Below are 15,715 nucleotides of genomic sequence, written 5' to 3'. Positions count from 1 at the left end.
TACAGCTATCTCTTACAGCGCATACAGCACTCTAGTGATTCTAGGGCGTCTCGTATCCGTATCGGCGATCGATCTATTTATTACGGGTTGCGTTTTGTCACCTTTATGTGAAAGATTTTTTGTTAGTTCTTTTAAATTATAAAATAATGTAATTATGTAATATGTTTGTAAGTTTCGGAGGTAGATAATTGCCTATGGAGCTTCCCGATATGGCGAGTATTCTATAACAATGCGTACATTTTGCTCGCTTTGGTTCTGTCTCCGTAAAAAAGCGATTACTCACCAGCACTAATACATTATCAGAATATTGCCAAACGAAACATTATTTACACTTTTCACAATTTAATTTAACTATACTCGTATTTGCAATTTAGTTCAATCAGTCTTTATAAACAACTCGAATTTCTACAGTCAGTCTCGATATGCACTAATTCACAATTAAATTAAAGGATAAACAAGTATTAACTCGTACTTAGTTTGCCGCGAACCGCGAAAGTCAAGCAAACTATCAAACATTTCACAACAATAATAATAAACGGTTTTCGTCGAATTCAAAATCGCAAATAAATTACTCTATTTGACCGCGTCCTTCTTGTATTATAAGAAAACATTTTAAGCTCTACGCGGACGCATTAGAGTTTTAAATCTATTGCAGAAAATCATATTCGTAAAAATATTAGTGAGTGACAACTTAAACCGCGGCGATCGGCCGAGCGGACCTATCCGAATGGTTCCGAAGATAGCCGAAAGCATCGCAGAGCGAGAGCGAGCGAGCACTGAGTGCGTGTGCGAGCGAGATAACAAAGCAATGATGGCATGGCATGGCGAACAAACATGACACTATCACAAGTGACATTACACATTACGCGCTCCGTGCGTAGACTTGAACTGACCGTTCATATCGGCGAGTCAATGTATTTGGAATTGAATCCATATCGCGCGCTTCGGCCGGTCGTTGGCGCTCGCGCGCCTGGTGCGGCTCGCGTGATGCGTGATGTTTGAAGTACTGGTTGATTTCGCTGAGAGATACGTAATGCCATATTACGTGTTCGAGAGATATCTCATTTGTGATATTACGAGCATTACTTACACATGTCTATAACGTAGCATGTAACAAAAAAAGTGAATGCAGAGGGAGTTTTCTGCGTAATGAAACATTCTTCTAAGGTATGGGAGAACGCCAAGCGAGTTCAATATGCCCTGATATGACGATATGAGAAACTAATATTAACGTAAACTATTAACCCTCTGATACCCAGCGAGTAAGACATACTTCAACTGGATAAATAAAATCCAATATACATAAATAAATATATAAGAGAAAAATAGTAAATAATACTACTATACACACACTACACTATACTGAATACGTTGTAGAAAAAAACTTTTGTGAAACTCGAAAAATTTAAAATATCTAACGAGTCACTCACGTAATAATTAATAATAAAATAACTCAGTCATAATAATGTACCTAAACGACGTGAGTGACACGTAGTTAAATATTTTAATGTCTTTAGGCTACTTTTTACAGCAGAAATAGGCACAGAACAAAGTGTATAGAGAGACCTACTAAATTCCCATTTACTAAACGGAAAAAGATTAGTAAGATTGAAAATCGTCAACATTTGATTATACATCATCATCTAATTGTCTTAGTAAATTATACTATTACCAACATTCACTATCGAGTAAGAAGACCCATAGCGCACACATAATATGACCAGGAGGGCTATTGTGGACGCGATTATCGATTTGATAACTACAGGATAAAGCGTCCGTCTCTTCAATTGCGTATCAGAAACTGAAGACTGATGATACGATCTACGTTGATATCGAGTCGTATGCGCAGTGACCATCAGGGTGTATTCCCATTTGTCCCCGCCGGGCACAGATGGGAAAGAGAGTTCAACATAGAAACTATCTAAACTGCAAAACGTAATTCAAGACCAAAAAAAGTAAGAAATATTGCCACTTTTTTACTAACGCGTCTTGTATTTATGTTAAAATAAGTAAATAAAAGTACTTTTTTAAATCGTAGGAGTAAAGTTATTAATAAATAAATTGCCTTAGCGTGATTATTTATCAAAAGGAATTTACTATTTTACAAACAAATTATTGCAGTGGTAACATTGCCTTACTTTTTTTGGTCTTGAATTACGTTTTACAGTATAGATCGAAATGATGCACGTTAAAATAAATAGCACGAAACTGAGCGCTAATATATAGGAAATATTAATTCCCATTTGTCCCCAGCAGGAACAAATTAAGAATACACCGTGTTCGCGAATCGCGACTGTCTCTTGGAACTTTTAGACGTCGCTCATTAACCTGCCTGCAGGTGATAAAAGTAGTTCTGCTAACAAAATACTCAGTAAGTGGCAGGGTTACCTGCTGGAGCTTGTAGTGGTTGATGATGTCCTGGTCGGCTGGGCAGCTCTGCGTGAACGCGTCCAGCTGGTACATGTGGTACATGTAGCGCCACAGCGATACCAGGCTCGTCTGTAATCGTTTCAATACATGTTAAATCATTGCTTTGCTTGCAACTTTTATACATCTCTGAAAGGTGTACTAGGTAGTACAAAGTTAACAGTTTTTTTATCATTAGCCAAATTTTATACATTTGCGTCGAGGTACACAAATACCAATAGTATTAATTTGAAGGCTGACATTTTCAATTTTACCAAAAAATTAGGCCAAACAAGGCCGTAAAACATGGCAACCCTCAACAGAAACAAATGTCGCCTAAGCTGGTTGCTAAAATATGTGTTAAATTGTGTACTGACCGGGATCTCGAAGTCCACGAAGTACTTGCCGGCGACGCGGATATGCTGCAGGCGCGGCATCAGCTCGCAGTCGAAGCAGCACATCGTGTCTCCCGTCAGGAACCTGCATCACAACAACGTTGTCAACGTATACCTTAATGACGATAATAAAAAACTGAAATACTTGAATGCTAACCCATTGTGAAACCTTTTTATATTTACTACGACATTTTTTTATTTATCCATAAACTATGAAATACTAATGAAAACAGCGTGCGAAAACCGCGTATGGGTTATCTGCTGCCATTGTCGCTCGTTTACATTAGCACTATTGCATTGATTTTAAAAGTAATATTATTACTACGCCTACTGCAAAAAAACGTTATTTAGTGGGTCACAAATCAATTTGTTTGATTGAACCATTTGATGAGCGAAGACAGATTATAGGGTAATATGTTGTATGATTTCCGTCTGTGTTAAAAATATTCTTGTTGATAACCGGCAATGACAGATGGGAATTATTCCTTCCCATTCGTCACCGATCATAAACTGGCATTAAAGTTTATATTTAATGTATACCAAACATAAATAGTCAGCAACAACTCGGTTGCAAAGGTGCAAGAATATTGAAAATGGCAGTCAGTGTTTATTTCATCCTTTAAATACAGAAATCGGTAACGGAATAAAACGGCATGTCAAAGAAAAGTTATAGGTACTGCAGCGAAATATGGAATTCATCATTTTAAATAGTCGAATGCATCTCGATAAAACAAAAAACGTACCGGGTCACTAACGTTTCAAGTCAAACGTATTTCGCTAAATACGTGAGTGACTCGATCATTTTTGTTTACCTACTAACGAAAAACGTTATTGACCCGCATGAATACGTTTAAATAAATCACTTTTGGTATTAAATTTATAAACAAGAATAAAAGGGGGAATATGCGACTTGCCTCGTGCCCCGGCGTTCCAGCAGCGCGTCGATGCGGGCGAGGTGCGCGCGCAGCGACGCCGACTTCTGCTCGTCCTTGCGCACCAGCACCAGCTTCAGCTTCGAATACAGGTTCTCGATCAGTGACGCCACTTCTTTGTCCTGGAATCATTACATTTGCCAATTAGTCGCAGTTCCTCTACGGGACAATGTCGACGCCATTCAAAGATAATTGGCTGGCAGATTTAAAAACTATATAGAATTTAGTTTGACTAGACAAAGAAAAAAAAAATCGTTGCATTTGTAATATGGTGCTTATAATGTGTTTGCGTGCATCAATCGCCTCCGCTTCCACCACCTCCTCTTTTATATTAGACAGGAAGATAGCCGCTTCAAGTTGCTCATGTCAAATGTGGACGTTGAAAGACCACGGGACAGATTTATTATATCAGGTTGACTGATCAGATCAAAGAGAGAAAGCGAAAGGATAGCGAGGCCGTTGTTTGGGGAAGGGGTGTCGCCTCGTAGTTACCTGTACGAATAGGTTGTGACCGCCGGGCACGGACTTCATGATGTGGCGCTCGATCTTCTCGTTCTCGAGGATGGCGAGGCCGTTGTCGATGAGGATGGGTGGGTGTGTGGCCTCGAAGTTCGTGCGGAAGTCGGGCGGCGGCTTCTGCATATCCACTGTCGTCACCTGGAATACCGTGATTCCATGATTAATGTTGGGGTACTAGGATGGAAAGCTATGGCATATCTTGTTGTACAGTCAACAACAGAGCTATGAATACAGGCAAAGTGTCAAAAATATGTATACAGTACTTTATTGCCTGTACATTAAGGTCGTGTATACATATTTTTGGCACTTTGCTGTATTTATAGCTCTGTTGTTGACTGTCTAGTACAGTCAACAACAGAGCTATGAATACCGCAACATAGAACATCTTTTCACTACATTACATGCCATGCCATTAACAATTGAACAATAACTTACGAGACATCTTGCATTTTCACTGAATACACTAAAAGTATTAAAAGACGAATTAGATCTTTAGCTGCTGTTGTTTAAGAGTTGTTGAGAAAGAGTTATGCAGTCTTTAAGAAGGTCTGTTCAACATCTTGAATGTAGTACGCCACATTACGTTGATCAAATTTAGACTTAAAAAAATAATGTAAAAATAGACGCAACATTGTATCAAAATGATTACCTTTAAGCTGATGGTCTTAAGCTCTGCGAGGAGGTACAGGTCCATGAAGTACTCCTGGCAGAACAGACACGCGCCCTTCCGCCGCCCGTCTATCGTCGATGCCTGCAAATAACAACAACACAGTTAAGATTTTAATTATAAAATTGTCTCTAGGATATTAAAATACATATCCAGGTGACAGTGACAGCCTATACTAATTGCAAAAAAAAAAACAATTAAACAAAAATCAACCTTGTTTTATGACTAGTATAGAGGTTTATTATGGCCCTAAACTTGTGGTAGTAATTAGTGTGTTTTGGATTGTCACCTGACGATACGATATAGGAATTTATTATAACGGGTCACTCGTGAGTGACTCGCGAATGAATAACGTGTAGTATAGTTTGAATTTTCTCGATCTTTCAATCCGGTACGAAGCGCACATCACTCGCAGCAAACGTGAGTGACCCGTAATTAGTAAATAGATTTTTTTAACGTCTATATTTAGCAATACATGTATGTAGTCCGGGTTTTCTCGGTGGGGTGTTTAATTAACCACCTCAGGAAAGGCAGTGGAATCTATGTCGCAAAAAAAAAACGTCGCAATAAGAACTCCTGTGGCTTTATTTCAGGTCCTGGAGCATACGAGGCGTGAGATGGCAGCCACCCAAGTTGGTAAGAATCCAACACCATCAATGTACTTATTAAATGTAAAAAAGGATATTGCCCAAGTAGCACAGATTAGCTGTATAGTAGCCGCATAATGAAGTACGAATACGCTTGAAGCTGAAATAAAAAAGCTGCATAAGAGCTGTATAAGCCTCTTTTCAGCTTTTATAACTCTTAAATGGGCACAAATTATGCAGCCTTAAATTCACATAGCTGTTTAAGAGCATTGTAGCAGCAATTTAATGGAATTATAAGGGGTAACAGGAGTTATAAGAGGTGTATATTGACTGGGTAAGAGACCACCAGTTACCCTTTATTCAGTTAATATGTCACATGTGCGCCCTAATACCGGGAAAGATTGACGTTGGGCTGAATAAAAGATAATTATTAACATACTTTTACACCTCTGCCTTAAAAAACATATTTATATTGAAGCAAAAACCTTTAGCGCAACAACACCATAAGTCATTTTGTTAAAGTGTTTAGTTAAATGTTAGTACATGATCTTTTATATATTAATGTGAGAAAGATGTTTGGGAATGCAAGTTTATTGACATTATATATATACATTATCTAAGAAAATTTCAATGCGCCACGAGAATAATCAGGATTTATTTAAATTAATGATATAAATAAGCTATTGTGTAAAAACTACTTTAGTGGTTCGGACGGAATTATGAGATAAAAAGTTAATAATACGTTATAGGAAGTGCTAAACTAGTGATTAAGGTTAAGAACTCATGCACAAAACGTTATTGTTGCCCTTAAAAGTTGGAAAAGTAATTTAAATTTTGTAGGTTATATACAATAAAATGGCGGTCAATGTTAAAAAGCAACGTGAACCGTTAAAATTCTAATATGCAGCATACGACTGTTATATATCTGATTAAGATACTTAAGTGAACCACTATAAAGTCCAAGTCGTTCTTTCGATACACTAGTGAACCTCTAAACAGTTATAAGGCATCTTGTGAACGTTTAAATAGCCGCTATACACACAGTCTCAATGGTAGTATAATAGGCTGCTTAGCGGTAAACATGTTCAGCGCTAAGCCGTATTATGCGCCAAATGTGTTCGATTATACGTCTATTGGTTTCATAACAGTTCACTCGTTCTCCCTTATAATAAGTCAGCAAAATAAAAGCTGCTTTAGCGGTAAACATCTTCAGTGATAAGCAGTATTATGCGCCACATGTGTTTCATTTATAGGTCTATTGGCTTCATATTAGTTCACTCGTGCTCCTTTAAAAGTCAGCGTAATAAAAGCTGCTTAGCGGTAAACATGTTCAGCGATAAGCTGTATTATGCGCCACGTATGTTCCATTATACGTCTATTGGCTTCATAATAGTTCATTCGTGCTTCCTTAAAAAGTCAGCGTAATAAAAGCTGCTTAGCGGTAAACACGTTCAGCGATAAGCTGTATTATGCGCCACAGGTGTTCCATTATGCGTCTATTGGCTTCATATTAGTTCACTCGTGGTCCCTTAAAAGTCAGCGTAATAAAAGCTGCTTAGCGGTAAACATGTTAAGCGAAAAGCTGTATAATGTGCCACATGTTTTCCATTATACATCTATTAGCTTCATAATAGTTCACTTGTGCTCCCTTAATAAGTCAACGTAATAAAAGTCCACAATTACCTCCTTATACAGCACATGGCGTAATTTTATCCACTAAACAGACCTTATAACGGTTAAAGCATTTGATAACCCTTAAAGCTGTATAGGTTCGTAGCAAATATACCTTTATATCACTCTTTGCGTATTAATGGTAGTTTTCAGAGCCGTAATGCAGCTTTTAATCAGCCCTAAGCTATATAAATATCACTGAAATCTATTATACAGCTGTAGGACCACGAGTGTGCTGTAGGACCACGAGTGTCTTAATACGCACAGAGCGTTAGATAGAACTAAAAGTGAGTAGTTATAGAGCTATCTGTGCTACTTGGGTGTACCTAACTGTTTAACATAAAATTCAGTGGGTAGTTAATTGAATTCAATTCAACTAGGTAGTTTTAAAATTTACTCGTAACACTCATAAATTTAAATTTTCAATCAAAAGTCCACTTTGGACATAAATTACAAATTCGCCAAGCTCCAAAAGAGTTCAAGCGCGAAACAAATTCCGCGAATTATAAAATTCAGTTGCAAAACTCATTTGCAATGTTAATTAAAAGTTAGCAAAACTGTACAAAATTTTAAGAATAAGAATCGCAGAATCCGTTTAACGCTCTGTCACACTACAGAGCACGGAATTTACGGCATAACTGGTCTATTATTTCCTCATTGTGTTCTATCGTTTGGAAAATTGTGTTTAGAAGAATGGTTTGACGTAACGCCTACGGTTGTTTTCTAGCTGCGTGTTGGTCGGCACTCGGCAGAAATCGTCATCGATCATCCATCAAAATCCAATCATGATCACGTGCGTTACGATTTTAGAGATTATCGGCAAAAGTTGAACGTTTTGGATGTGGGATGACATCCTAAGTTTTCCGAAGGACATAATAGCTATTTAAGAAAGCTACATATTTTTTTAGATTTTTAAGAGGTCATCTAAAAAGCAGTTATGATTAACAACGATTGAGTCGTATTCGTAAAAACGCTCGAGCGTTTTTCGACTTAAAATACGTGAGTGACCCGTTTTTAATATATTTAATATGTCTGTGTCTCACGGAAGTTTTGTTATTAAGATTGAGTCGTAGATACATATGTATAAAGATTTGCGTCTTTCTAACTCAAAAGACTCCATATTGCGTTAGGCGTTATGCTACCTATAAGAACATCGAAATCTGTTACATTATGGTCTGATTTCTCTAAGATGTACAGTCGCCATCAGATATATCGGATCGGCTAAGCCGCTCACAACTATCTGAACACGCCTCTATTGTCAGGGCGTTAGAGTGCGTGTTTAGATGTTGTAAACACCTTGGCCGCTCCGATGTATCTGATTCTTTCTTGTTTCTTGTAGTCTAAATTTGTACGGTTGTAATTTAGATGATAACGGTTAATGGGATGGCGGTTGGCGACAATTCTAAGAAAGAAAGGAAAAATCCACATCTAACTGTTAGTGTTATTAGAGCAAGCTATTAACGAGGTAATTATCGTAATTGTAATTATACTTCACAAAGATTCGTTCGCAAAATGTATAACAAAATATACATTAACATATGAGCTTCCTTGTTACGTAATCCCAGTCGCTCAGCGTAAGTAATCCCAGAAGACACATTATATCACAACGCTGTCTGAATGGGAAACCGTAATGTCACCAGCATGCAGACAAGGTGAAAATATCCATGCATATTCATGAGGTATTATAATCGTGGTCGTGTCGAATCGAGTGTATTTGCTATTTGTACAACTCTTGTTAGCAAGGACGTGTCATTGTGTATGCTATCGTCATGTTTCAAAACATGCTCCTGCGTCTGATCTGTGTTAGAAGCTGCAATAACGTGCCTTGTTATTGCTTTATGATACTTGCAAGTTATTTTCTCCTAATAATTTCATTCCAGTTCATCAAAGACTGTATTACCAACTATTACCAAGTCTATTATAGTCTATTAGGATGCTTATATACCTTCTTATGGACTTGCGAATGCTCACGGAAAGCAGCTCTACGGGAGGAGTGGCGACGTGTCGTTAACCAAGTCGCTCAAAAGTCTACATAATGGCCACGACCAGACGATCACTCTGTCAAGAGTGTAACGAAGAAGAAGAAGATGGACTTGCGAAGGCTACACGGGATAGGTTAAATATTTAAAAGTGAAGATAATCTTCAATTAACGAGGATTAGTGACCAATTATTGGGTGTCACCTCAGATTATTCAAATCCTTTATGAATGCTGTTTTATTTATGCTATGTCCAGTTGAGACGAACTCACAGTACCTAACTCTAGAATTACGGTACATATTTTTTTAACCTTTATCTATAAGCTCTTGCCAAATCTACGTTCGAAAGCTCACAACAAATACTAAGTCTAAATCTATTCAAGCTAACCTTCCACGTTTACCACACAAATCATTGTTTGGCGTGAAGTCTAACGGCTTGCACCATCCGAAGTAAAATTTAAAATTTCCAACACTCCCAAACTATTGTTGCATTGAGCCCAAATGTTGCAACGCGCGCGCATGTACATAAAGCTCTTTGTTAAACAGTCATGACTCATTGCACCAACGGGGTCACAGAGCTTTCCACGTCTATCTATTACGACTTTCTACGATACACGATAGTTAACAGCTAGAATGATGTATTGAGACAGTCGTGTAATTAAAATTATGATCGGTTTTACGCTCGAGAGACGGACGATTTTTGTGGAGTTACTGCGTGAGCAGGCTGGACGTTTAATGATGAATTAGTATTTTTTCTAGCTGTTGCAATTAGGCAAAATGATTTACAATTGGTAATTGTAATTTGGCTCGTTATTTACTCCAGCTCAGTACGAGTAACATTGCCTTGCCGCTACAGCTTATCGCCAGTCTTTAAAAAGTGTATAGAAGCCTATAGCCTAGCCTAGCCTAAGCCTATTAAAATCATAGAAGATTGGACAGGAATTTCTTTTCATTTCAACAAACTCTACAACAATATTATTGGCTACGAGCTACAACATAGTTAGTAATAAAACAATGGCAATAACAGACATTAAAAGCTATAAATTGCCTGTACCACCTCAGTCCACCGCCCAGCATAATCATGTAGTGTTTGCTACCTTCGCGCTCCAGGCATATAAAAATTTCCATTAGATAAGTAATGGTTTTCCGATCCACCGGCCGTTCCGGCAGGCGCGCTGGACACGCTGCAAGACGAATAACATGTCCGGTCGCCGTGACATCCTATTGATATACGGCTGTTATATTAATACTATTTGCATTTGCATGTATGGAAGCCATAGTGTAACGTAGACATTTTCTTGGATTTTAAATTAATATTTTTGGGTTGAATTCTTTTTCTTCTTTCAACGTTTTTAACAATATCCCAAACTAACTCGATTGATTGCACTTCTTTGCATAATCTGTTGCATTCAGATGCACCGTTTGATGCTTATCTGTTGTCGGGGTTGTCATATGAGTAAAAATAATTAAAACTTGAGATATTTATGTTGTCACTCCAGGAAAACTTTGTATGATTTAGGTATGATTTTTATAGATAGAAAATAAGTTTGATGTAAAACAAAACATATAAATTACAGACTTACAAAGTGGCTCTGAAATGAAACCTTATTAGATTTAATGATAAAAATATATTTCTTAGGCTCATGAGTGAATTTGTCTAAATAATCAGTTCAGAATTTTCGAAGAATTTGTGTCTTCAGGGGATTGGCACCCTACTTTTGTTTTTTTGCCTTTTGTTCTCAACATATGAGAAGGTCATTCTGTGGTGACATGCACTTTTGATGTGTGGACCCCTCCGGGGACGCACGCTCGCATGAGCCCTATTTTGTGATAAGACCACACATTCCACATGGTGGTCAAAATGGTGGAAGCAGTTCGAGTCCTTCGGTGTGTTCCACTGAGTAAGTATAAATGGAATTTAGTTGTGATCAATTCCACAATGGCGCGAAACATTGTGGGTTTGTTCTTAACCAAGTTTTGGTTCTTTACAGAGTTGACTCCTGCTCGAGGGAAGGGAGCGCTCCGCCAGAAGTCCTAACAGCTTCCAGTGCGGTGAGCTAAATTTCCAATTGTTTCATTTTTTCTCTAGCGGCCATAAAGGGCATCGGCTAATATTTCCTTTTCTCGCTCTGCAGGAGCCGGGATGTTTCTAGATGTTTCTAGAAGCTTTTGATGTTTCTAGAAGCTTTTGATGTTTCTAGAAGTTTCAAGATGTTTCGAATTTGAAGTTTTAAAATGATGCTGTGGGATCTGCCCCACGTCATCTGCACTGGCCGGCTCCAACCAGGTTAGCAGTCAGCTTCCCGGGGATAGGCGAGGTCACTCCCCGCTGCTCCAGGTCCGGTAGCAGTTTTTGAGGTCGGTCCGATGCATCTTTAATTCTTAAATTGCGTCTGCGCTCGGCTACAAATTTAAAATGTGATTTAGAGCAATAGTTATTTTAATTTAAAGTTTTGAAAGTTCTGGTGCATAAAACTTAGGTATTTCGAAATTTAGTCTTTAGTAATTAATTAATTGGTGTAAACCTTATGACATGAACCTGTGAAGCGACCCAGCTATACCACTGAGCTTTTACACTATAACTTTAGGTTAATAAAGTTTGTTAGATTTAAATTTGTTTAATTGTTTCTCCTCCTGGCTTTCCTACAGCAAGGTTTCCATTTAGTTTATTTTATTTTATTTTGTTAACATGGCTGTTTTTATTTTTGACAAGCCGGAGCTTTCCATTCATTTATTTTACCCCCTTTCAAAACAGCCGTGTTACAATGGCGCCCAAGGATTTCAGGTTTTTAAATAATTACTTGCTGCAGGAAAAGTCTAGATTTATTTTTATGCACCAGAAAATAATTTTGTTTAACTCACCTTTTGTAGAGTATTTTGTTACATTTCAAAGATTTTTTGGGTATTGCATACCATAATTTGGGCATTTGCTCACATTTATGATGTTTTCTGCACATTTACATGTAATTATTTTCGAAAATCATAGAATTTTGTATGATACATTTTGAGGTTAGAAAATTTTGCTGACTTGATAGATGTCAATAACACGTGTTGCATTTTTAGTAAATTTGGATACTATTTTGAAGTTTTGACACTAGTTTTCATTTGCTTTCACATTTAATATTTAATTTAAATTAAAAAATAAGAATTTTTTATTTTGTAACATAAGAGTACACAATTTTGCCACTTGGGATCACTTGTAGTAAATTATATTTTAGTCCGAGATTTCATATTCTAGGAGAAAAATGTGTGGATTTTAGTAGAATGTTGTTTTGTGATTTTTATAGATTTGATGGAACTGCACTTTCATAAGTGTTTTATAGTGAATTTTGTAAATTTTTGTTTTAACAGTTAAGCCGGAAGGCATAGTAATTTAACCACATAACAAGTATTGTTAAGGAAAACAATAGTTATATTAACATAATTTAATTTCATTTTCTTACACAGCACTGTTTTTGTAAACATGAAGCACCAGAAATTTCAATGCAGTAGCATGTAGTAAATAAAAGTTGAAACACAACACTTAATTTCACAGCTTATTGATAAATAAATTGATTGAGGAAGGTCAAGCCAATTAGGAGCACATCCTAGGTCCAAGGAGCTGTGGAAGCAGTGTCAGCATTTTATTTTTCAGAACTCTCCGCATAGCCGCAGGGGAAACAGTTTAGTATGGAAGTCTGGTCTGGCAGTAGTGTCCGGCGAGATCCTTGTGGTGTTTCATGATCATTTAACTTCTTAAAGGAAGATATTCTTCTTCGGCGTGTTAGCGCTTATAGTTCCAGAACAATAGACATGATTTCATTTTCAAATTTAGAAATTCCTGTGATCCGGCTGTCCAGTTGTAGAAATGGCTGGATGCTTTTTGTTTTTGTAGTGGTAATATCCAAATTCAGCACGGTTTTGATGTAATCTGTAACAAGTTCACTTCAATTTTGAGGTATGCAATACAAATTTTTGGTTAGTTTAGTTTATTTGACTTTGAAATGAAATTTAGCGTTGATTTTGAAGGGAGAGGGATAATCGTGTGAAATAAGATGATTCCTGATCTCATGATTTAGTGTTTTACCTGTATTTTTGATAGTTTTCGGTTAACTCTGTGTAGTTTTGAGTCGCTGATTTAGCGTATTTAATATTTACCGTAATTCGAGTTTTTAACGGTACTTCACACAACGTAAGACTTGTGTTTCATATTAGATGGTAGTTTTCCAAATTAAAATGGTATTTGCAACCAAAGTTTTGTTCTTTGTAGATTAGTTTAAAGTGCAAAGTAAGGTTAAGCCATGAAATTGTTTTTTTTTGACACAGAGTAAGGGTGCGTTCGGAAACGCGTAAACTTTAGTAGTGTTTTCTTTAATTCATAACGAGTTCAGCGTTTATAAAAACGCTCGTTTTTGGAAAATGATTTTGTAATTTGTTTAAATATTGATATTTATTTAGTTAAATACAATATATGTAGTTGTTTTGGTTTAAAACGTTGCGTATTTGTTTTTAGTACTCAAATTTAAAGAGGTAAATTGTTTTAAAATAGTTTTTTTTATTCTAGACCTTATTTGGCCAAAAATTGATTTGTAATCTCGGTTTGAGAATTGGCGGGAATTTCGAATAAGGCTGGCATATAGCTGGCATGTTTAGGATTTTGACACAAGTTTTGGTAGGTTTTCAAGAAGGTGGTATTTTCCAAGGCCTCGCCTACACGAGAACGTTTCGCTTCACGGTTGTCTCGTATGGAGTGTTGGGTATTATGGTAAAATATCCAATCACGACTTTATGCACGGTACGTGGTGAACAGCACTGACTGTATTCACTACTAATTTTGTTGCGGGGATGGAAGAACGGGATTTGTAATGCGTGAAGTATGGTAGGGGCGACAGATGAGATATGAACGGTATGGTAAAGTGCGTGATGTATAAATGGGGCGAAACAACTTGCTCACTTTTTAAGGTCAGAGCGAATCCTTAACATAGCCAAGGGTTTGTATTTCGGTAGTAGGTTTCGAGTGCTTACCACACTCGAGCACGGTTTTGTGCAATTTTGCGTATTTGTGGCTACGCATTTGGTCGGTATGGGGTTCATACCCAGCAGTTACCATTTTTGAGGGGCTGTTTTAAATTGGGTTCTTGCTTTTTTGGACATATCGACCGCGGTACCCCTTTTGGTTTGGTACCTTTTGTTTATCGTGTTGACGATCCAGTGAGCCATTTTTGAAGGCATTGGAACGGCACTCGGTGTCTCCGCCACCTCTTTTCATGCCTGCTACCGCAATGCAACTCAGTCAAATGGTTGTAGTTTTTTCAGTTTAGTATGGTTTTAGAGTTTAGGGGAGTTATCCTTGGACGCACGACCCCTCGTCTTGTACCAGTCGTCGTGCCGCCAAGGACGACAAACCACTCACCTGCTATATACCTCGTTTTGTTTAGGTATATATATTTTTTGGTTTGGTTTTTGATTCCGGAGAGTTGGGGGGACAGGTGTACCTCACCAACTCAAAGAGCCGTTTTGGGATTTTTTTAGGTTTGTTTGATGATTGTTGTCTACCTGAAGGGCTGGGACAGGCCTTAGTGCCCTCAACCGGTAGGGTTACGACAAAGGTTTTCGTTGGAGGCTTATAGTTGGTGGACTATAGGTCTGATTTTCGCCCGGTCTAGCTGAGTTTTTTTTGAGGAATGCTAAACATCGGTCCTGGCGGTTGGTTTTGACTTTCTCAGAACAACAAGCTTTTGTCGCGTTGTACTGAGAAGGCCAACGGTTTGTTTACGGGTTGGAAGGATAGACGGAGGTTTTTTAGGGTTCCGTATTTCTATGTGCAGCGCAGTTGGCCGCATAGTTTTTTTTCACCTTCCGTGGTACTGACGTGGGTTCGAGATTATTATTTAGATTTTTTTGTTCGGTCAGAACAGCAGTTATTTTAAATTGTTTAATGTTAGTATGATTTTACTTTAAGATTTTTTGGGGGTTCGTTTGAGCATTTTTGGTATGTTTTAAATCTCGAAGTTGCGTCAGACTTTTTGTTTACATTCTAGGTTTTCTAGGTCAGTTTGAGTAGGTTAGTTTTCTTGCCTTCACTTTGTTTTAAATTTTGTTTTAGGATGAAAGTCGCTGAGGACAGCGAGCGGTTCACCTACGTTGAACCTTAAAATCGGGGAGGGGGGTATTGTAACGTAGACATTTTCTTGGATTTTAAATTAATATTTTTGGGTTGAATTCTTTTTCTTCTTTCAACGTTTTTAACAATATCCCAAACTAACTCGATTGATTGCACTTCTTTGCATAATCTGTTGCATTCAGATGCACCGTTTGATGCTTATCTGTTGTCGGGGTTGTCATATGAGTAAAAATAATTAAAACTTGAGATATTTATGTTGTCACTCCAGGAAAACTTTGTATGATTTAGGTATGATTTTTATAGATAGAAAATAAGTTTGATGTAAAACAAAACATATAAATTACAGACTTACAAAGTGGCTCTGAAATGAAACCTTATTAGATTTAATGATAAAAATATATTTCTTAGGCTCATGAGTGAATTTGTCTAAATAATCAGTTCAGAATTTTCGAAGAATT

The 15,715-nt window shown here is 37.4% G+C and overlaps 1 protein-coding gene across 2 annotated transcripts in view; it reads right to left on the bottom strand.

Annotated features, from left to right (window-relative positions):
- LOC134672599 (chloride intracellular channel Clic) overlaps window positions 1–15,715 on the bottom strand; it is an 82,865-nt gene that overhangs the window by 3,415 nt on the left and 63,735 nt on the right. For both annotated transcript variants that reach the window (XM_063530551.1, XM_063530552.1), the window contains exons 2-6: window positions 4,902–5,003; window positions 4,226–4,390; window positions 3,716–3,855; window positions 2,784–2,886; window positions 2,389–2,499 (exon numbers count right to left, since the gene is read on the bottom strand). In XM_063530551.1, the coding sequence (XP_063386621.1) occupies window positions 2,389–2,499; window positions 2,784–2,886; window positions 3,716–3,855; window positions 4,226–4,390; window positions 4,902–5,003 (621 nt within the window). The remainder of the gene's footprint in view (window positions 1–2,388; window positions 2,500–2,783; window positions 2,887–3,715; window positions 3,856–4,225; window positions 4,391–4,901; window positions 5,004–15,715) is intronic.

This window comes from Cydia fagiglandana, chromosome 17, assembly GCF_963556715.1.
Source record: "Cydia fagiglandana chromosome 17, ilCydFagi1.1, whole genome shotgun sequence".
Lineage (NCBI taxonomy): Eukaryota > Metazoa > Arthropoda > Insecta > Lepidoptera > Tortricidae > Cydia > Cydia fagiglandana.
The sequence above is the reverse complement of the archived record's forward strand: the minus strand, read 5'-3'. Positions and strand labels throughout refer to the sequence as shown.